The sequence below is a fragment of the Mauremys mutica genome, chromosome 2 (assembly GCF_020497125.1).
Source record: "Mauremys mutica isolate MM-2020 ecotype Southern chromosome 2, ASM2049712v1, whole genome shotgun sequence".
Lineage (NCBI taxonomy): Eukaryota > Metazoa > Chordata > Testudines > Geoemydidae > Mauremys > Mauremys mutica.
Genome location: NC_059073.1, coordinates 248,202,966 through 248,227,073, shown reverse-complemented (window position 1 = coordinate 248,227,073; position 24,108 = coordinate 248,202,966). Strand labels below are relative to the sequence as shown.

Here is a 24,108-nt window from a genome sequence, read left to right as displayed (position 1 = left end):
AAATATTAATTTAAGATGTCAGTGTTTTAGGGAGTAAAACCACCTCAAGCATCCCAGGTGAGTAAATGCAACTTCTCCAATGGCAAAATTGGAATTTTTTAAAAAAGGTATATTAATAAAAAGTGTCTCAAACGACCACATATGAAATGCATAGTTTCAAGAAGAACAAAAGTCTTGCACATTCTCTTTTTTGTTTTGTTTATTGTTCTTCTCTCCGCATCTCTTCCTGTCTCTGTTCCTTCTCTTTTCTTTGCCCTCTCGCTCTCTTTCGCTCTTGACCATTTACCTCCTTACTGGATATGAGAGCAGACTTCAGTAATGTCAGGTGATTCCTGGCAGTTTTCCTCATACTTGTACCCTTTGCCATCTGATTTTGCTGAGGCATCAGACACCTGGGAAGGAGGAGCTATAGTGCTTGTTGGGCCATGTTGTACAGTTTGTACAGGGTGACTGGTAATAATTTGGCCAAGATTGAATTTTAGTCATATCCACTGCTAATCTGTTTTTGAATATGGTGGCATTACATGAGCACATGGTTGTATGGCTAGGAGCACTGAGAGTTAAAGAAGACATTTGGGCATGGAGATATTTTACTATTCAAATATAATAAACCTTACTATTCAGAAAAATTAAGACCTTTAAACAGGGATCTTGGATGTGTGGGGCTGTTACACCCTCCTGGCAGTCTTATTTTGAATTGCCAATGCTCTTGTGGGCAGAGAACACAGAAGAGAGAGAGAGAGAAGCAGAGAGGAAAAAGCAAGAAAGTTAAGTGATATCCTTTGAGCACAGCATGACCTTGGTAAAAGCTAGAGAGAGTGAGCTTTTGAGTCCGGTGTTGGCTAAAGAGGCATGGGACTGTAAGCTAAGGAACTACTCATTTTGTTCTTGGTTTCTCCTGTGTTTTGAGAAGCAGGACTTTATACGTTCCTTGTGTATAAACAAGACTGCATCAAAGCAAGTACCAGACATCATCAATTTCTACTTCTGACTAGAACATCCCCAGGGATCCGAAACTTGATTAGCTTCTGGTGTCAAAAAGGGGCAACAATAATGTTGTGTGTCCTGAAATCAAACCATGTCTCCTTTTATATCTTTATTTATAAGAAACACTTGTTGGGTGACAAACACGAAGATTTATTTATATTACCATTTACAAACATGAGCATGGAACAGAAACGATATTCAGGAAATCATGGATAAATCAAAAATAGATGAACAAATTAGGCTAGTTTAATCCAAAGGTCTAGGTACTTATGGCATTTATCTCAGTAATTATTACTTATTTTTGTTTTGGAGGTGCCATGAGGCCTCAAGTGAGATCAGAGTATGCCATTGTGCTAGTCACTGCAGGTAAAAGTAAGTTCCTCCCACTCAGAGACTATACTGTAGTCTAAATAGACAAGACAGAGAAAAGGTGTGAGGAGAAACTGAGACACCAAGAGGTGGAATGACTCATCCAAAATCACGCAGCAGGTCAGTGACTGATCTGGTAATAAAACACAGGTGTTCCAGCTCCCGGTCCAGCCCCTTTCCACTAAATCAAATTGCATTTCTGTTGGTGTCTGGACATCTCATGACATTAGTGATTTTATCCCACAATACCCTGGTGCAAAAGGAAAGTACTGTCCCCTTTTTATAGAGGCATGGAGACTGAGTTGTTCAGGGCTACACAGGAAGTGTGTGATAAAGTCAGGAATTGAACCCAGACCTGCTGGAATTTCCTTAAGCACAAGATTACTCTTTTTCATTGTCTAGATTCAGGATAGAGAAAACCTTTTCTGTTCTCCAGTACTTATAAACAGATATGCGAGTCATTTCACCAGCCTTATAGTACTGGTAAAATGAAGCTTCAAGAAACTGAGAAGAGGGTGATGCATTTAGGGCAGAATTCTACTCACATGTGATTCTCATTGAAACTAAGGGGTTTGCCATGAGCAAGTATCTGGGGAATAATTTAATCTTGAAATGTATGTAGAGAAGAAGTGGGAAACTGGAAATCTTTTTATAACATCTTTATAACCTCCTATTCTTTATAATGGGGGTACTAAGTTTCTTCATGGCGCCAACCCCCAGGTAGTTGGATAGTTATTTGAAAACTTTTGGGTGTCATGTTTTATAATCGTAGGCTTAGCGAAGTAGGAAACAAATCATGATATCCCCCAATTGCTGAGACCTTATTCCTTTTCTTGATGTTAAGCCACTTTGACAGCCAGGAAGCAGTGGAGATTTAATTATTAAGAAACTGTCTTGGTTTTTTTTGAAATATTACTTTAAAATTACTCAACCAATCAAATTAATAACCCCTCCTTACCCAAATGGTAAATGCTGACAGTATGGAATTTCTATTAAATTTATATTCCTTGCAGCAACAGAGTGCCTACAGCAATTTAAACTTTCTTTTAGGCATTGAAGTTTCATACTATTATGATGTTTCTATAGAATTATTTATGTAATTGCTTGAATTGCCCTTCCTCACATACAAACATTAATGCAAGGATATAATATAATAAATACTTTCCTGTTTTATGTAACACCTTTATTTGATGCTATCAAAGCATTTCACAGACAGCTGTAGGTTATAACTATTATTTCTATTTATGTAGTTCCCAGATTGTTTGGAGACAAGACCCTTTCCCCGAAGAATTTACTGTTTAAGGTTCTGATCCGTCAGCTGAATTCTGATGGACTGACCCTTGCACCTGCACACATCCTTCAGTGCAGCTCTGTGCGTGAACAGGGTTTGACCTGTTCAGATCCAGTGGCAGAATCTGGCCTAGATAAGAATCTTAACATCTTGAAAAAACAAAGATTGCTTCTCTGTAATTGGGGTGGGACACAGGTAGGCAGGCATGTATTATTATGTCTATTTTACACAGGGGAACGCTGAGACAGAGATGTTAAGTGACTTTTGTTCCATGGTGCCTGAGCAAATCAGTAGCAGAGTCTGGAACAGAAATAAAGAGGCCTAAGTCCTACTCCCGAGTTCTGATCAGTAGCCCATACTAGAAGCACTATACAGTAGAACCTTGGAGTTACGAACACCAGAGTTACAAACTGACCAGTCAACCACACACTTCATTTGGAACCAGAAGTAGGCAATCAGCCAGCAGCAGAGACAATTTAAAAAAAAACAAAACAAAACCCCCAAATACAGTACAGTACTGTGTTAAATGTAAACTACTTTTTTTAAAAAAGGGGTAAGCAGCATTTTTATTTTGCATAGTAAAGTTTCAAAGCTGTATTAAGTCAATGTTCGCTTCAGTTGTAAACTTTTGAAAGAACCACCATTATGTTTTGTTCAAAGTTACGAGCATTTCAGAGTTATGAACAACCTTCATTCCCAAGGTGTTCATAACTCTGAGGTTCTACTGTGCATCTGCTGCAGCATCTCCCATTGAAGAAAGAGATTTGTCCTGTTGACTTCCAGTCATTTGGGAAGTGACTGATGTACAGTATATCAAAGATATCTACATAACCCCTATACGGCCATTTGGGGCTGACTTCGGCCCAGTGTAAAATAATATCCTCTTGATGTGCTTCTTGACCAGAGAAGCATAATGGGAACTGTGGAAAGCCTGAGAAACACAGTTATCTATTGTAGACATAGTATGATCCATATCCTTTTTTCAATTTTCTTTTAGCCAAACTAAAAAGGAATTCTTTTCTGTGATAGCTAATAAATATTTTATTCCCAGTTTCTAAATACTTTAATTTGTAATGTGATTGTTCTTATTACTAGCACTTGGAGTATATTACATAAGATTGTGTGTTTGGATCTGCCCATATTTTGTCTTTATTCAAGGTTATCTTGTTGATATGTAAAGACACTTACTGGTACTGTACAACTAATCTATGAATTAATTAATTGCTTAGAAGAACTTGATCTGATTTGTAAGGATAAGCCCTGCTAAGCTTTGTAGTCAAAGTGAATAATGCTATATAAAGTACACTGAAATATAAATTGCAGACACTAATTACTGCAAAATAATAAAAATGTGCCCAATAATCATTCTGTAAATGAATATGTTAATTAGCACTGTTTGAATGAAGGTATTAGATAGCTAAAGCACAAACAAATGTTTACAAATAAGTAGCTGAAATTCTCTCTGCATATAAAAATAGGAATACGAGGATTTTATTCTAGTAATATGGCATTCTTTTTATTTGTGCACAGAATCAGATTCAGTGATATTACATAGGCAGATAATATACTGTTGCTTTGCCTAACAAGAAATACTGCAGGAGAGGGTAGCCTTTATTTATATTGGTCTGTGTTAAACCACAGCCTCGTGAGTGAGTCCGTCTCCTATGTTGCTATAATTTTAAGGTCAGTGGGGTGAGAGTCACCCTGAGGGATTTTCTTAGGTTTGGAGAGACATGAAGAACAAATACAATGACCATAGTTAGAAATAAGTAATTTTGTCTGTATTATAAGTTAAGTTACAATCACACATACATATACAAAACCTGAGAGAGTCCATGCAATAGCCAATGCTATACTCCTATTCACATACCCAAAGATATCGTAGAGTTGGGTGCATCACAGTACCTAGACACTTGTGGCTGGCCAGTGCCAGCTGACTTGGGCTTGCGGGACTCGGGTTGCAGGGCTGTTTCATTGCTGTGTAGACATCTGTGCTTGGGGTGGAGCCCAGGCTCTTGGACCCTGCGAGGTGGGAGGGTCGCAGAGCTTGGGCTGCAACTTGAGCCTGAAATCTACACTGCAATGAAACAGCCCCGCAGCCTGAGCCAGCTGGCACAGGCAGCCACAGATGTCTAGTTGCTGCATAGATGTATCCTGTATAGCTAAGTTGAAATCTAACGGGCCTCAGCCTGTAGGCCTTGCTTACAGTCTTACTTGGCTTATATAACTAATATACACGTACACTCATAAATTGATTATTCTTAATCACAACAATAAATCCTCTATTAAATGATTAAATAAAATGATTGGCTACAAGAGTATGCAAAAAATGTTTACTATGGCTCTATTCCTGCAAATTGCCCTGTCCCACTTGGGCTTATTCCTGCAGGGTTCCACTGAATTCCATTCTGACCTCCAGTCAGTGGGACTCCACATGGTACTCGTGGCGGAATTCTGTGCCACTGCACATGCGCAGAATTCGTGTCCCAAGCAGATTTCTTTGCTTTCCCACAGAAAAATGACTTTCTGACAGAAGCAAAGGGAAGCTGCAAGAGCAGTCATGTACCACTCTCTAGCTATGCAGGTACATCATTTCAGACATCTGGAGCAGCCAGCAGCGAGGTAAATCACTGCAGGGCTGGGGACACCCCAGCCAGTGGCTCCTACCCTGAGCCAGGATCAGCTGCTAGTCCTAGCTGGGCTGGAGGCAGGAGAAGACAGGACTTCCTCTTCCCCTGCAAGGAGTGGCTGGGGATGGGTCTAGGGTGATCAGATGTCCTGATTTTATAGGGACAGTCCCGATTTTTGGGTCTTTTTCTTATATAGGCTCCTATTACCCCCGACCCCCGTCCCGATTTTTCACATTTGCTGTCTGGTCACCCTAGATGTATCAGACCCATAGGCGCCAAATTCCCCTCTGCCCAGTGGGTGCTTGATCGTTCCCCGCCTCTGGCTCCCCTGCCCCGCCTCCATTCCACTTCTTCCCCAAAGTCCCCGCCCCTGCCCCACCTCTTCTCCGCCTCATCCTCTTAGTGCGCTGCATCCCTGCTCCTCCCCCTCCCTCCCGGAAAGTCGTAAGCGCTGCCAAACAGCTGTTAGGCGGTGGGAGGATGGGAAGCGCTGGGTGGGAGGGAGTGGGAGGAGTGGGGATGTGGTGCGCTTGCGGGGGGAGAAGGAGGCGAGGAGGGGGGAACTTGGCTGCTGGTGGGTGCAGAGCACCCGCTAACTTTTCCCCGTGAGTGCTCCAGCTCCGGAGCACCCACAGAGTCGGTGCCTATGTGTCAGACCCACCCCCAGAAACCTCCCCCAGCTGCAGGTAGCTCAGCATCCTCCCTTGCTTCCTGCCCCCATCGCTCCCCAGCTGCGGGGGGAGGGTCACTATATGGGGAGCTGCTCCCCCATCCGCCCAACCCCTGTACATCTGGACGTCCCATACCCAGACCCCCCACCAAGCCTCACACCGTACACCCAGAACCCCCATAGTCCTCCGTACCTGAAACCCACCCCTGCTTGAACCATACCTCACTCCATACCTGAATCTCAACCACTGCATTTGGAGCCCTCCTGCACCTAGACCCCCTGCCTCTGGACCCCCACGCCTGCACCCAGATGACCCCCCCACTGAGTTCCCTGTAGTCAAACCCCCACCCTGATGAGCCCCACCCCCCTGCACCATCCTAGGCCCCCACATCCAGACCCCCACACCACTGACCCCCAACTAGCTATATCCAGACCCCCACCCACCAAACCCCACTTCCCCAGCACCCAGACCCCTCTGCTGAGACCCCCACACCCTGACCCCTCCACTGAGCCCCAACCACTTTTACCTGGAAGCCCCTGCAGAGTCCCATTGTCCCTGCACCTGGAACTGCCCCCCCCAACGAGCCTCTGTGCATCCAGATCCCCCACACCTAGACCCCCCCACTTCGCTGCCTGCACCCAGATTGTCCTACACAGAATCCTCTGACCACACGCCTGGATCCCCCCACACTGAGCCCCTCCACACTTGGATCCTGCCTGGTTGAGCTTGCCTGCCCCACACCTGGGGCCCAGGTCTTGTGATGTGTCAGGGTCAGGTGCAGCTTCAACACTGAGTCCGTATCTCCAAGGAGTGGAGAGGCTGCAGGGTGATTTCCCACCTTTGTACGGCCAGTGACCTGTGCTCCCCACTGCCATGCTGAAGCCTCTGCATTTTCTATTGACAAATAAAACTTGCAAAATTTTAAATTGTGAGCAGAATTTTTATTTTTTTGGCACAGAATGCCTTCAGGAGTAACATGGGAATTTACAGAACTGGGGCCTAAGCTAGTAGTTTGGATACTAGGATTTGCTCAGGAGCCTATACACTTTTCTTTCCAAGATCTGATAAACTTTTAAAATACCGGTTTTTGTTGGAGAACTTCAGGTCTGAGACCCTAACTGCTATAGTTCCTCACTGCAAAGAGAAACTAAAGAAATTTAAATCAGCAGGTCACATTTCATTGCATATAACTGAATCAGTTTAAAATATATCACATAATCTTCAGTTTATATTTACTTCATCATTTGTCATTTTCCTTTTATTTCCTAGGCATTTACATTTTTCAACCTCCTTTTTTCTTTCTTTCTGTCCCTTTGGTGGGTTGTTTTTCAAACGGATGTCTTCTGTCTTTGTTTTCTTCGTTTAAAATTTGTTCATAATTCATTTTTTTCAGGTTGCACACTTTCCTATTTGTGTTTCTTCCATTGTCTGCATGCGTGTCTGATCACATACATACCAGAATCCCCGAAACTACTGGGATCTTTTATAGTTTGTTTTAATTAGTGTCAGCATGAGAGGCAAAAAGTGAACAATGCCTAGATGTCTTTGTTTGAAGCCAGTAATTTAATTTTGGCCTTATTTCCACGTAATTTTGTGCTTGCTTCAGTTAATATCACAATAACATTTTATACTTTATTTATTATACTGAGTCAATCACATTGTTTATATAAACAATTTAAATGTTAATGATACTTTTCTGAAATTAATATGCTGTGTGTGTGTATCTAGGTGTATAAAAATATCAAAAGGTGCAAATGTAAAAGCTCTTGTATTTGGTGATATTTAAATTGGTACAGTAACATAACACTTTACCTGCTAAAGTGAAGGCTGCTTATGTCTCCTAGGATTCATTGACTGAAGTTCCACTCTTGCAGAATTTACTGTTAGACTTCAAAAGTTGAGTTTCGATTTTGTGTAGCTTATGCCTCTGCAGCTTCCTTGCTGCAGAGCTGAACTTCAACCCCACCAAGTATAGGACTTTCCACAGGATGGATGCCCTGTCATCTGATGTACAAATGTTTCTGGTATCACCATATCCCTTCATAAAAGGTTCTTCCCACCTACCCATATGTTAATGATTCACCAGCCCCAGTCATGCTGCAACAGTGCAGATGATTCACTAGCTCCGCTCATGCCCAACAATTTACATTAAATTTTCATTGAGTTCAGTGGAAGTTTGGGGTACACGAGGAATGAAGAATCTGACCTAGTGTGTTTATTTGTTGTTCTCCACACTCTACCTTTTTTCCGTATAGCATTTGATCCTTTTTGTACAAAGTACTTTTCTTATAGCTGTATGGCTTTTCGGAATTATGTTGAATGACTTGATAAAGCCAAAATGTTGGCAACCACACTGTTCTAAGATATCCCATTCAACATTGTGTAAAATTAATTAGTGAAGAAATCAGGGCGGATTTGATTTAAATCTCAGAGATAGATGTAGGTTTCATTTTTAGAAGGTACACACTATGCAGTTTAAAAGTGACTTATTTTGAAAACTTTTCAGATTAGTTTTACAGCTATATCAGAAAATGCATGATTGATTGGTTATTTCATTTGCCAAAGGTAATTGAAGCAGATATTTATGAAGTCATTGGGAGGTGAACTATCTCCTGTTCACAGGTTAATCATTAATATTTGGAGGATTTTCTTGCCATGCTGTATTAGGAGGAGAACATCACCAGACAGACATTTAAATTGTTTTATTTAACTAAAACAACAACGTTATGTATTCTGGATTTTTTTCTTCAACAGAAAACATATAATATTTTAACAAAACAAGCATATGAATTTTTGAATTTAGTTAAACCTTCAAGTTTTTTAAAATCAGGTTTGTTTTGTTAAAATTGTTTTTAACAAATAGTTAAATGAAATATTTAAAAAAAAAACCAAAAATTAAATCGACCATGTCAGCCAGGTCAACATGAGAAACATAAAATACTGGCTTCTGCAGCTAACTCAGTCGTCTTCACCTTCATTTTCCTGTTTGTTCATAATCTGGAAAAGAAAAACAAGCTTTCCTGCTTTTTCAGGTCCCAAACAATTTCTCAATTTGGAATGAATTAGTCCAAAGGAAGAAAATATTCTTTCTACACCAGCAGCAGAAGCGACTGCTGTTAAAAGTGAGATTATCACTTCAACAGTCTCTGAATCCAAGTGCTTAAGTGACTTCCACCAGTTCACCGGTGTGACTTTCTTTAAAACATCATCATCAGTGTTTCAAAGTGGAACAAAAATAGAGTGACAAAAATAGAGATTGAACACACAAGAGCAAGAGTATTGCCCCAGTTTTGCAGTGGGTCATGTGATTCATCTTTTGTTTACTTGTATGGGTTCCTGATTCCACTGTTGACTATTCTGAAGGCAGTGCTTTTTGTCAGAAATTTTGCAGTGTTTGTGATATGATAAAACACGTCTGTCATTTTTGCATTTGGTTCTTTGTTTTCCCTTTTGGTTTTCTCTTCTTTCGTTGTTAGTGATCTTCATCGCTTTCCATCCCCTTCCCATTCATTCTTCCTGTCCCTGCCTGTAACAATACTTCCATCCACTAAACTATTTCTATTGTTTTCTTTTCGTGTAAGTCCCAATTTTTAGTGATGATCATTTGAGCACAGTACTCAAACACTGGCTTGTCTCGCTCGTGTTTAAAATAGTTTATTTTAATGATCTCAAGAATAATTTAATTACATTGTTTCATCTATACAATCTAGAAAAATGACACATCAGCTGAGTCATTTTATTATATTACTTCGAAAACCAAAACAGATTTTCTTATTTTCAGTATGAATTTCTTTACTCGTGTAATGACATTACCTGAAAAATAAAATATTCACGTTAAAAACAAAACAGCACACACTCATTCTCTCTTAACCCCTGCTTCCAAGACCCTGATATGCTATCAAAGAGGATAATGTCCAGACACTCTGTGCAAAAATTATCTATATTTTAGCATCTTAGAGCATTTCCCAGCTTATGGACAAGTACCTTAATGATATTTAAAGTATGATTCAAATACTTTAAATTCATTTTAAGGAATCAGTTGTAGGTGTTCAATAAAATGTTGTACGTGTTATTCTATTTATAATGGCACAGTAAACAGTTGATTGCTGTCAAGTATCAGAGGGATAGCCATGTTAGTCTGGATCTCTAAAAGCAGCAAAGAGTCCTGTGGCACCTTATAGACTAACAGACGTATTGGAGCATGAGCTTTCGTTGGTGAATACCCACTTCATTGGATGCATTGCTATGCATTGCTAACACGTTGATTGCTATTATTACATACATTTCTCCCCATTGATGTTGCATGGGCATCTGCTTATGTCTCTTTGGGACACATTTACACCATTGAAAAACCTCCCTAGGCTTGTGTAGGCTTTCAAGAGTTGTTAGATCTGTGCATTCCAAACCTCTGGTAACAAAGTGGTAAACTCTGAGGTTTATCTAGAGGCAGAATATTTCTAGTCTCTTAGCGTTGTGATTTTTTTTTAAACAGACAAAGAAAAAAAACCTTTAGGAGAAATAAATGCTTTTAGAGAATAGAGAACAAGAGCATTATAATGAAATGCAGATTTCATTACCTTATATATCTACTTATGATTCCTTGCTGAGATACTAAAGAATGGTAAGGACCCAAGATGTAGACTTAGGCTCCCACAGAGAATTTCTGTGGGTTAAAAGAACAGGAGTACTTGTGGCACCTTAGAGACTAACAACTTTATTGTAGCATAAGCTTTCGTGGGCTACAGCTCACTTCATCAGATGCATGTAGTGGAAAATACAGAAGGAAGATATATACATACATACATACAGGGAACATGAAACAATGGGTGTTACCATACACATTATAAGGAGAGTGATCAGTTAAGGTGAGCTGTTGTCAGCAGGAGAGAAAAATAACTGTTTGTAGCGGTAATGAAAATGGCCCATTTCCAGCACTTGACAAGGAGATATAAGGAACTGTGTGTGTGGGAGGGGGGAGATAAGCATTGCCTCCAGACTGACACTGAGTAGGGTCCAACACAAGGTAATTATTTGTCACTTTCTCTGCAGACCATGAAGCTCGCCATGCATCCTGTACAGTAAATCCCTCACCTGGTAAACCTATCCATAATGGGTGACGTGAGGGCAGACAACCATGTGGCAGATTAAACAAGTCTTTAATTAATGGAATATGTGGCATATTATGCAATTTCATCATGAGCTTTGCTATGCTTTTTTCTCTGTAAACATTGAGCGGAGCAACATTGCAGAGAACTGGTAACCATTGTAGAGGAGTAGATTTAAGTGTGCCTGAAATAATACGCATGGTGGAATTAAATTGTACATCGATTATCTTTGTGTGAGACAAGTGAGCCCATATATTAGCACACAGTACTCTGCCACTGAGTAACAGAGTGCCAAGTCTGAAGTGCGTAATGTTTGGGCATTGGCACCCCATGTCATTCCGGACAGTTTTCGTAGCTGGTTGTTCTGTGTTTTGACCTTAGTCACTGTCTTTGTAAGATGGTCATGATATGTTAGACTTCTGTCCAGTGTGATGCCTAGAAAAACCAGGTGTGAATCATGTTTTATTCGCTGACTATTGAGAACTATGTTCAGCTCTCTGCCCATTTGTTCATGATGTAAGTGGAAGACACTTGACACAGTCTTACTTCCACTTGGTATCAGGTGCCACCGACGACAATAATCGGCCAGATGCCATAACTGTGTTCCAAACACTTTCAAGTATGTCAAAGGAGTATGATTTTGTGTTGAGGTATATGCATAAACAAACTTGTGAGACCCAGTACATGGTAGGTCATTCAAATATAAGATGAATAACCCTAGAGATAATACTGGTACGTGTGGGAAGCCATTCTTCTGGTGCCTCCAAGTATTTGTTTTTTCACCAATATGCATATGGAAATGGCGATTTCTCAAAAACAGAGCCATTGCACATACTAACCAACTTGGCAGAGTTGTAAACAATTTCACCAAAAGGCCCATGTGCCAAACTGTATTGTCTGCCTCTGTTAGGTCAAGGAAAATTGAACCAGTCTTCAGCTGATCTTGGAATCCATTTTCGATGAAAGCTGTAAGTGCCAGCACTTGATCGCATGTACTACCATCGCTGGTGCCAGCATGCCTTCCACAGATGGTGACCTTCTTTGCAAAATCAGACACTCAAGCATGTTAAAGCAGATGCTTAGAAGTGAAATTGGTCTGTAGCTCGAAGGCAAGTGTGGGTTTCCCAGGTTTCAGCAAGGCAACGACCTTTGCTTAGTGCCAGATTCTAGGCAATGTGGAATCCCACAGAACACCGCTGAAAAACCAGACGAGCCATTCCCGAGTGCGATGACCCTGATGTTTCATGAATTCATGAATTTCTTGTAGAGATACATCGCAAAGCAAGTGATTGTGGTTGGCACCACATGCACTTTCCGTCCTGTTCTTAACTTCACAAGAGAATCTTAACCCACAGATTTCAGAGTTGTAGCTGTGTTAGTCTGTATCTGCAAAAAGTTAATGAAGCTATGCCAATATATACCTGGGGAGGATCTGACCCTAAGAATATGCCCTTCTCTTAAGACTTTTTTTTTAACAATAAACAGTATTGCAGAATATTTGTGACAGCATTTTACATTTCATCCTTGAAAATGGATACCAACTTTTTTATTACTGCCAACACAACAGACTGGTTACTGAATTATCCTACTGTAGCTTTTGCATATGTGTAGGATTAAACAAATGAGAAAGAAGGGTTATCAATTTGCAAGCATTAAGTTTTCCACCTCAGTTTGGCAGATTACCACAGAAGAGCTCTGGATTTTTCTAACATGTTAGAAATAGAAGTGACAAATATGCACCAGCTGTACAGTGCAAGTAAAGTCAAGTATAGCAGGCTACAGTAGAACCTCAGAGTTACAACACCTCGGGAATGGAGGTTGTTCATAACTCTGAAATGTTCATAACTCTGAACAATATGTTATGGTTGTTCTTTCAAAAGTTTACAACTGAGCATTGACTTATATATTTTTGAATCCTGTGGCACCTTATAGACTAACAGACGTTTTGCAGCATGAGCTTTCGTGGGTGAATACCCACTTCTTCGGATGCATCCGAAGAAGTGGGTATTCACCCACGAAAGCTCATGCTGCAAAACGTCTGTTAGTCTATAAGGTGCCACAGGATTCTTTGCTGCTTCTACAGAACCAGACTAACACGGCTACCCCTCTGATACTTATACAACTTTGAAACTTTACTATGCAGAAGAAAAATGCTGCTTCCCCCTTTTTTCGGTAGTTTGCGTTTAACAGTACCGTACTGTATTTGCCTTTTTGTGTGTGTATGTGTGTGTCTGCTGCTGGCTGATTGCATACTTCTGGTTCCAAATGAGGCATGTGGTTGACCGATCAGTTTGTAACTCTGGTGCTTATAACTCTGAGGTTCTACTGTATTTCTGTGTGTGTGTGTGTGTGTGTGTGTGTATGTATGTATGTTTTTTTTTTTGCATAGCTAACCCCCTCATTCTGTAAGCAAGCTGCATCAGGGCCGTACTGACTTTTAGGCTCCGTTTCTGTCACATGCATTCAGATAACTGAACTGATTTAAGGACCCTAGGATTTGATGTGGAAGTAGTGGTCCAAGCAGACAGAAGTACAAGGTAACTGCTTCAGAGGACAAGTAGGAGTCTGAATATTTCTGCTTGCTTGATCTTCTGGATGTCTGGGCTAATGTGAAATGAAAGTGGCTAGCAAAATAAAAGTGACCAGCTCTCCACTCTAAATTGCTCAGTCACAACTGATCCACTCAGGTGACAGACAAGTCTGAATAATAGAAGAAGAAACTTAAGAATCTCACTAGCAAGGAAAGGAAGTCATTTGTCCTTCAGAGGATGACAAATTATTCACATATTTACTAGTAGAAGGGAAAGTAGACTCTCTGAGGCTCATCAGAATGATTTATGTCCATTTTTAATTAGAAATCTCAATGTCCTAAACCAGATTATTCATCTGCGTTTCTATTCTGAATGCAAGCACAGTAGAAAAAAGCACTGTTGAGACACTCACTGATCTTCAGATTGTTAGCCATTTCAGTTTGGAGAATTGCTAATTTATTGTAAATAAGGGCTGGGCCACACGTTGAATGATGAGACTAAAAAGAAACAATGGATTGCTCTCATTCCCTGGGCACCATCCCTCATGTTTGCTGAATGAGGCAGGGATCTTGTGGGAGAAAAGAAATATGTGACTATGTAATTAAAGACTCATGTGTATGCTCAAGGGGGGGCAAATTAAGGTTGCATAGGCATTTTCTAAATGTTGAGTGCCAGACTTTGCAACTTGACCATAGTGTTTACGTAATATATTTACACACACCTTTTTCTAACCATAGTGAGAACATCTCAGTGTTCTCACGTTTATATATGCTAGTAAATAGTAGCAGTAGTCAGTACAAACACCAAAAGAGCCAAATAAGTCTTTATATATGCGTGTTCTAAGACTTGGACAAAGATTTTTTTGAAAAGGAAACAAGAAAATATCATGTTTTGCAATAATTATCTTGAGAATTGTCACAAATCTTTTACTTCCTTCCTTTTCATGATGTTATGCAGTTTTGTATAAATTATTTGAGCCCTGCAAAAACAACTAAAGAAAGGATGACCTGTTTTTTCTGCAGAATTTATAAGTTTGGGTTTAGCATGAATTTGCATTTGTTTTAATCCTGTTTATGATGTTTTCTGTATGTGAATAGCTTAGGCACAGAATTATGAATGGGTATGAAGAACGAACATGGCTTTTCATTGAAAACGTGAAGCGTAGATATTGGAAAGGTCAGGAAAACATAAGTTACATTAAAAAATATAGTAAAGGTTCATTATTGATCCTTGCTTTTAGAGTTTTAAAAGAGGGTGAAAATTCCATACAGCCAAAGGTAAATCAAAGTGCTGGGACATCCAGAAAGGAAGGACATGTTTAGACAACCCATTAACAATCTAATGATGTGACAGACCTAGAGGCAGTTTTGGAACTGTCAGTAAAATTGCCTGTGAAGTCTGTAAAGCAGCCAGATGCTGTTGCTTAAAGCATGTCTTCTGCTTGACATCTGGGTCCTTTTTGGCCAACCTTAACTTTTGTCTAGTTATAAAATGTGACCCTAATTCTAATTTTAAAACAGGAGAGTGTTGATCTTTTTAAATAAGTCTATCCTGGAAACATTATTTTTGAAAACAAATATTGGCTTACTTTTATGTAGTAAAGAAACAATTGATTTACCTTGAACTTTTGTGGAGTAATGTGTTTGCACATTAGGGCTGATCACAAATACATTGGACTTCTAACTAAACTAATTTTTTTCACAAAAGGTATCTGTTCTGTGAAAAATTTCAGCTATTTATTAAAAAGACAGTCACCTGAAAATTTGCTCTTTAATTTGAGAGGGAGACGATCCCAACTTTCAGCTAAAACTTTTAATTTGGAAATGTTAGAATGTTACATTTTGATTTAAAATGTCAAATGTTTCAACATTACTCATATTGAAAAGTTTTGGCTTGCTTTGACATTAAACTGCATTCCCTTGAGCCTCTGCGGTGCTTTATGTTCCCATTCTCCTTTCTGGGCCAGAGTCCCCAGCTGGACTACATCTCTGACGATGCACCACAGCCATGTGACTTCCATGATGCACTGCAATGGTCAGCAAGAGGGGAGATTAAAGTCGTCCAGCCACAGAACCTGGCCCCTGAAATTTCTTTAACTTTTGTCAGTTGTTCTGTGAACCGAACCCCATTTTCTGACCAACTGTACTGCATAATAGTACTTAGTAAGGCAGTCAATGATATTAAATCTCCTTTCACAAGGTTAATTATCACAAAATATCTCAATGTTCCTTTCTGACTCAACAGCTAAAATACTAGTCTACACCATGACTGTGTCCTGCGTTGACTACCTCCTCCTCCCTTGTTCCCCCAACACTCATGGGAACAGGGTGGCAGTGTCTATGGTCATGCTCAAGGGTCCAAGGCTCTTCTGTTGGCCAGTCCTGTTAACAGGTCTGCCCAAAGCTGCTGAGTAGATTCTGTTCACTTTTTGTGACGGGTGTGGCATGCTTTTGGTGTTTGTTTGTTTGTTTATAATAGCACCTCCAGTTTTCTGGGTCACTTTTCAGACATTTAAGAATGGATGATCTGTGTCCTGAAGAACTCACAGACTATGAAATGGGCTTGATTCTCTGGTTAGAAGCATACAGAAGCAGAGACTAGGACTGTCTAGGAACAGGCAGTCTTGGAGAGAAAGCTTAGGCTTAGGCTTGTGTATCCTGTTGCTGTTTGAATTACCAGTAAAGACAAAGCCCAGCATGGGGACTTTGGCTTATACAGCATGCGTATACTTAATTTGGAGTAAAGTTGGAACATCACCTGCTCACACTCCCCTGCAGTCCATCCAAATGCAGCTGCTAACATTATTTCCCTCACCTGTTGATCAGGCTACACAGACTGCTCTCTTGAGTTCTTTCAAATGCCTGTACATGCCACAAGCTCTCCTCTAGGCCTTGCACAACTCCACCTGGCCTGTGTACTAGAATAGATGGTATTGTATCATGTTTGCCTCATCCCCTTTACTCTCTCTCATTTTCTGTTCCCACTCATATCTTTCTGCTTTCTTCCTCATCGCCCCCTATATGGAATGATTTCCAGATTCCAGCACCCCAAGTTCCATGCCTTTCCTTGTTCAAAACTTGCCTGAAGATTCTGTGTCAAATTCTCTATTATATTGTGAGCATTTTTCGTTGCTCTGGCAGCCTAAAGGGACCATAAAATGGGCAGAAATGAGCTCTGTTGCCATCTCAACAGTATCATTTGTTGTTTTTATTCTGATACAGCACTTAGCTTCCTGTAGCAGCTTGAGTATGAACTTTTCTCTGCTGTAAATTTTTTACAGCCTTGCTGGACAAAGAATCACCATTATAGACAAACCCAGCTCTAGAATTCAGGCATTAGCAGGACAGAATGATCTTTTTTTATTTTTTTTCTTTGATTGGTAAACTGTGTAAACTGAGCATAATCTTACTTTCACACTCTGAAATTAGTTTGTTTTTAGCTCAAGTAACTCATAGTATCTTTTTACTAACAAAAATTGTTTCTCATAAATGTGAGTGAAGGTCTTGTATACTGTTGGCCTCATTCATCACTGACTGTAAAAGAACTCATTAGAACTGCAGGTCATTTTTTTTTTTTAAATGTCTCTCTCAATTTTATAATCCAACAAATCTGAAGTTTTCTTTAGTAGCGTTGACATAAATGAAAATGACTCATCAGAAAAAGACTAGATTTTCTACATAATAGGTTCTGTTGGATTTGTCAGTTCGTCAATGTCTTACTCTGTATTTCAGAATTCATAATAATAATAATAATGCCTCATTATCACTTGACCCTTGTTCCGTTACTTTAAAGGAACGTTGTCCTTTTCAGTGAATGAAAATTCTGGAGAAGGAAGTATAGTGATTTATGTTGATTATATGGTAATGCCAGTGAGCTGTGTTTCAGCAATGAAGAATGTGATGATGAAATTCTTTGAATATTGATATAAGGAATGAAAATAGTGGGCATTTTTTTTACAGACCATCAGACCTAGAGAGAAGTGAAAATGAGGCTCTCGATTAACTATTGTGACAGAACCATTATATTTCCTGTATCCAGGGGAGGAATGTAATTATTCCTGTCTTGTGAGTAACGCATGCAGACAAACGCACATTGTCCGATTATGCTGGAAGGACAGGAGACACTGGATGTGGTTTAATTAGGCTACAACTTTATTCCTAAATCTCTGGGAGTACCTGGCAGATAAAATTGTAAGTGTGGGTAATTCCATAATATTTTTCATATAGGTGGGGAGCTGGTGGCATCCCTCCCCCTTATCCATCTTGATCCCCAGCCAACTCACTGCTGGGACCTCTCCACCCCCACCCTCAAATGAGGGTTAAGTGGAGGCTATAAAGAAGCGGGGAGGGGTTGACTCACTACCATATCCGTCAGAGGAGTCCCAAAAAGTTTCTGCTCCTTTAAAGAAAACCTCCTTTAAATCCTTTTCCAATCCATTTAATCTGATCACCATATCTATTCCCTACAGCATACCTGCACTGGACATCTGCCACAAGGAGGTACCAGCAATTAGCTTGGTTGCCTCCTCCCATTCCTACCTGGGCTCTCTGATATCTACTGATACCCAATTTTAATATTGGCCAAAAGCATATCCGCTCCCAAGTCTGATAAGTGGACCTTATCCCCTCTGAATAGCTCTGGTGCCCTGTATGCTATGCCTGGATGAGAAATTACCAACCCCCTATGCCACCTATGAATTTGGCCACCTCCCTATTCACAAATCTCCTAGCCTTATTGACTTGTCGGGTCTTCAGAGCTCCCCGCCACACCCTGCGTTGTAAAATTCCCAAGAGTAAAAATTGGACAGAGTTCTAGGATCAGGCTGAATCCTTAGCTCTGAGCATTAATTCCACTCCTTTACAGATTCCCAATTAATTTTCCTATTAGGTGAACCACAAGTGTATCTGATATACATCATTGTGTACAAAATGGGCATCAGCTGGTCCCAGAATATTCCCCTCCTCCCATGCCAACGCAGGATTGCTTCACCCCCAAAGCCCAGTGGCGAACCTCCAGACAAACCAGAAGCCTGCCTGTCTGCAAGCATCTGGAATGCAAGCACAAAGGAAAATTAACACTTATTCCCCAACTGGGGTCTCATGTATGTTCTATGTGCTTCAGAATGCTAATGCCCAGTTGCCTGAATTGGCCCGGCCCGCAGATGGAGTTCTGCCACTGCTGTGCCGTCCTGATCCTGAATGAGGGGGAACCAAATTCATGTGCTGGAGTCCCCAGCCTTGTCAGTCCCCATCTTAACAATGTAACAAACTGATGTGTTGTGAGGGGACTCTAATCCCTGTGTTTCAAGAGAGGACCCATCCCTTCTTTGCCTGACTGCCTTGTATGCCGTCAGATCCTGCGCAGTGCAGACCGGGCTTCACCCTGGCCTCCTTGATCTAGCTTTGACCTCCACAAGATTGATATCATTAATCGCCCCTCCCAGTGCATATCCCTTAATTCCAATGCCCTTCCAGAAGAATCCCTACAGGACCTGGGTACTAGCTTACTGATCCTAAAAGCTCCAAAAAACACTACCAGGAATGTAGCCCTGAACAAGATCCTCTCTTGCTGACAATGACATGTGGCCTCTAGGATCTGCACCAGATCCCTTAGCATATTGGAAATTATAGGACAATATGTTTCCACCCTTTGACTGGTGCTTCGAGACCACCCTGCTAGAAATCACCAAACTAAAAACCCACTACATGGATCTGGGTAACCATTCAGCCTACTGGCAAACATAAAGGCTGATAAGTGAGTGTAAATGGTTGATGACTCCAGTCGCTGGGTGGTTAATGACACCATGCACTGCAGCACCCAATCCTCTGTAATCAGCCATTTCAGCGACAGGCTCTCCAGCTCATGAAATTGCACAAAATCATGAAAACTTCTCTCATAGCTCCAACATGTTTGCGAAGCCACCAGTTTATGCATTACAGTGACAGCTATCATATGCCAAGGTTCCATACTGTTAGCAGCATCCGTTTGGGTTCCCTGCTGGCTCCTGGTGCCAGCTCCTGAAATATGTCCATTTGAAAATGAGACAGTTAATCTGCTATATCATTATCAATCCTGGACACATGTTTGGAAGAGAAAATGATGTTAAGGCTTAAACGTAGTACAAACACTCTCCCCAGCTTCGTAACCTTCTGTGATCTGAAGGACTGGCGATTATACAACCGCTATGTTGTCACACCAGAAACCCATCTATTTATTAGCAAATTCCATTCCAAAATTGGGGAGGAAGGAATCATAAAATGTTTTATTCTTCATTATCCCTTTTGTATCCAGGTGGAGGGCCATTTCTGGGCATACCACCTGCCGTGGAAAAATACTCCAAAACCTCCCAAAGCATCCGAGTGGATCTTTAAATCAGCCTTGAGTATCTATTGGTCCCTCCACCATGACACTCCATTAAAAGAGGGCTTTCACTGCCCAGACATGAGCATAAATAGTCCCCCTCTCTTTCAGTCACCTGGTGGGGATGGGTCAGTGTCCACATGCTGACCTGGAATGGGGATGCCTCCATGTTACAGGTACCTCGCTGGCTTTCAGGTCATCCTTAAAAGGGCACCACACCTTCTGCTGTCTAGCCACCTTTGAGTCTGCCAAGCCCAACAAGGGTCCCCACTGCTTAATGTGCATTGATGTAATTCTCAGAGGGACTACCAAGAGACTTCAATCAGAGAAGAAGCTATCTTGGACCTACATGCCAGTAGAGAGGAAGTGCAGAAATAACAGGAAACCTTTGTACGCCTGACCATGAGCTGTAGTATTTAAACTCAGAGTAGAAATGGGTTTATGGAATGTGAGATGTTGGATTCCAGAGAACCAAATTCTGGGAAATGTAAGAAACTTAGTGAGTAAGGTGGAAGCAATTATTAAAATCTACCCATATAGAAGAAAGCTGGGGGAAACCTAAACACCATAATTAAAGCCTGATTGTCTATAATTTCTCTGAATCAGGAAAAGCAAGGAGCACGAAGTAGCTGATGTATCTTCCTGAGCAACTACTCAAATATCTATTTTAAAAAAGCAAACACCCTCAAACCTTTAGAGCCTTCTTCAAAACTCTCCTTCTTCCAGATACCTTTTCTATCTTCTTCTTATGAACTGTCATCTCTATACTTTCCCTTATCTGATCTGCTGTCGTATAGTTTGACTTTTTTGCTTGCTTTTTCTAACTTTAATTGTGTGCTCTTCAGGACTAGAAACATGTCTTACTATGTTTCTGAAGTAGCATATACCTTTATGGCCCTACATTAATACTTTTTATAATAAAATGGACAGAAGCAATGTAATATTACCATTAATTTGCATAGTGATTTCGTGTATTACTCCTTATTGTTCATCCTGACTGGTGCTCTACAAGGCTTCAGTTTGAGATGAGGCAAATTAAACTGTCAAAACAAAATTGCCTTTAAACTTCATAGTATGAGATTTCCCTAACTGTTGTTGTGGTTAGTCATCATGGGTTCTGTTCATACATGGACACCTGACTTCCAGGTTTTTAATCTGTTGAACATAGTCATACCTGCCAACATCATCAAAGAAAAATGGAAAAGATTGTAAATATCCTTAAGTCTATCACATTTCCATAACTATGGCAAGAGACCTAGAAAAAGGGATAGAGAGCACGGGAAAGTGGCTCAGCCACTCACTGTTGATATTCAGTCTCCGCCCCAGTACTCAGCATTTCATTCTTCACCTCTATCTCTCAGCATTTCAATATTCTTTTTCTCCCTCCATTTCTCACTTTTAGAAGCTCAGGACAGGGGCATAAAGAACTGAGAGACTGTTTGTTCTCCTTGTCCCAAACTGGGGAGTGGGCAGCGGTGGCAGGATTTTGAGCTCCCTGAGGCCAAGATGGCGGGGTGGAGGGGCATTGCCAGCAATCTCTTCATCCTCCCTTGGCCTGGGGGAAGCAGCAGATGGAATGTGAGTATGTAGGGTGTTTGAGAATGAGTTGACCACAGAACTGGGAGGAGCACCTGCTTCCTAGCCAGCTGTGTCAGCACAAGGAAGTGTCCCAGTCTGGAATTAGGCAAAGCTCTTCCTGCTGTGCATGATGAGGGTTGTGCCCCCCTCCCCATGTGTAGCAGGTTTGATTGTCTGCTCCTTCCTCCAGGAGGTGAGGTGGTGCAATAGAGAAGGACAGCTAGTCAGATGAGGAATTCCCTACAAATCTGTAGAAGGATCTGAAAATCTATAGATTTAGCAAGGCTGCAATGCTGAATGATCAGTTTACCTTGGTTTTGGAATACTAAGATGTTCTGATTCTCCTCTCCTGGTTGTATCTTAAATCTGACATTCTGCCTGGGGGATGAGAAGTGTTTAGAGTTAGCCATCTATGCCTTAGCCTTCAATTTTGTCTCTGCAAATCCCTTTATAACACTTCATCTTAGTCTCAATATAACACATGGTCATATTGTACAATAAATGTACATGATTAGAGAAATTCTAAAAGGGCAGATTTGTAAGAAATATCCTTAAATATTTCTAGCCTTGCATCGATGGAAGTCACGGGTTGGTCCTGGAATTTTGGTGAGGAGAAAGTGAGTTCAGCACAGCTAACCAAGCAACAAAATGGAACATTTACTTAAAGACTGTGACAGCATGAATGTGAGCTCACCCTTGCAATTCCTGACCTTGATCTAGATGCCAGTTCTAGTCAAATCATGTCAACATTTATTGACTTGCCGAAGTTTACTGACTGAAAACATTAACCTGGGCAGCCTACAAAACTGCTCTGTATACCAGACAAAATACTAGCCAGTACTTCACTGCAGTAAAGTAAATGAACTAAAATACCCAGATTTAATGTAAACTTTTTGTTACTATATTAAAATAGATCAGACATAAAGTATACATTAAACATAAAGTGAAGAAATTATACATTTTACAGAAGATAAAACAGAGCATCTAAATTCTTACCAAAGGGCTTTGTTAACAAAAAAAAATGTTTTTAAATGTATCATAAAAGCTTCAATGCTGCCAGTTTGTTGACTACTGGTAGAATATTTTATATCCAATATAAATACTTGACAAAGACATTCTTCCTGTTTTTGACATTATGGGAAAACCTCCAGGTGATCAGATACTGAACATATACAGCACATAAGAATGAGAATTCTGAGTCAGACCAACAATCCATCTAGCTCAATATCCTGTCTTCTGACAGTGGCCAGTGCCAGCTGCTTCAGAGAGAATTAACTGAACTGGGTGGTCCTCAAATGATCCATCCCTTGTTATCAAGTCCCAGTATCTGGCAGTCAGAGGCCTAGAGGCACCCAAAGCATGGAGTTGTATCCCTGACCATCTTGGCAAATAGTTGTTGATGGTCATAACCTCCCTGAACGTATCAAATTCTTTTTTGAATCCAGTTATAGTTTCGGCCTTCACAACATCCCCGGGCAGCAATTTCCACAGGTTGACTGTGCGTTGTGTGAAGAAGTATTTACAGTCGAACCCATTTATCTCGACCTCGGTTAACTTGCCAATCCTATTAAGTCGACGTTTTAGAAGTGGAACCGCCAAACTCCCTCTTTGTCTTATCGGTTTCTCATCGGTTATGTCGATTCTTTAATCTCGCCGAACCCTAATATCTCGAGCACAGAAGAGCGCCGAATTTGCCACTAACCGAGGTCGAGATAAATGGGTTCGACTGTAACTCCGGCGGCGGCCCTGCCCGGCTCCTGCCGCATCCCTCCCCGGCCACGCGACTCCTGCCCTGGCCCCGGCTCCCCAGCCGCGGGGTTCCCCAGCCGCCCGGCTCCCCGCGTCCCCAACCCACCGTGTCCCCAGCCGCCCGCTCCCCGGCTCCCCAGCCGCGCTGTTCCCCAGACGCCCGGCTCCCCGCGTCCCTGGCCGCCCGGCTCCCCATGTCCCCGGCCGCCTGCTCCCCGGCTCCCCAGCCCCGCGTCCCCAGCCCCGCGGTTCCCCGCATACCCGTCCGCCCGGCCCTGCTTCCCCGGTCCCCGCTTCGCCGCCCGCCCGGCCCCGCTTCGCCGGTCCCCGCTTCCCCGGTCCCCGCCCGCCCGGCCCTGCTTCCCCGGTCCCCGCCCGCCCGGCCCTGCTTCCCCGGTCCCCGCCCGCCCGGCCCCGCTTCCCCGGTCCCTGCCTGGCCCCGCTTCCCCGGTCCCTGCCCGCCCGCCCGGCCCCGCTTACCCGGTCCCCGCTTCGCCTGCCGCCCGCCCGCCCGGCCCCGCTTACCCGGTCCCCGCTTCGCCTGCCGTCCGCCCGCCCGGCCCCGCTTACCCGGTCCCCGCTTCGCCTGCCGTCCGCCCGCCCGGCCCCGCTTACCCGGTCCCCGCTTCGCCTGCCGCCCGCCCGGCCCCGCTTACCCGGTCCCCGCTTCGCCTGCCGCCCGCCCGGCCCCGCTTACCCGGTCCTGCTTCACCTGCCGCCCGGCCCGCTTACCGGGTCCCGCTTTTTAGGCTGCCCGGCTCCGGGTCCCCGTCCACGGCCGCCCGGCCCCGCTTCCCCGTCCCGCTTCGCCGGATCCAGCCACGTGCAGGCACCGCG

General features: G+C 42.2%; 1 protein-coding gene across 9 annotated transcripts in view; it reads left to right on the top strand.

Moving 5' to 3' along the window:
• PPP1R9A (protein phosphatase 1 regulatory subunit 9A) overlaps window positions 1–24,108 on the top strand; it is a 254,557-nt gene that overhangs the window by 49,276 nt on the left and 181,173 nt on the right. Inside the window, exon 2 of one of the 9 annotated variants that reach the window (XM_045004341.1) lies at window positions 5,162–5,231. The exons of the other annotated variants lie outside the window; for them this stretch is intronic. Within the exon in view, the coding sequence (XP_044860276.1) occupies window positions 5,208–5,231 (24 nt within the window). The 5' untranslated portion in view covers window positions 5,162–5,207. The remainder of the gene's footprint in view (window positions 1–5,161; window positions 5,232–24,108) is intronic. 9 annotated transcript variants of the gene reach the window in all.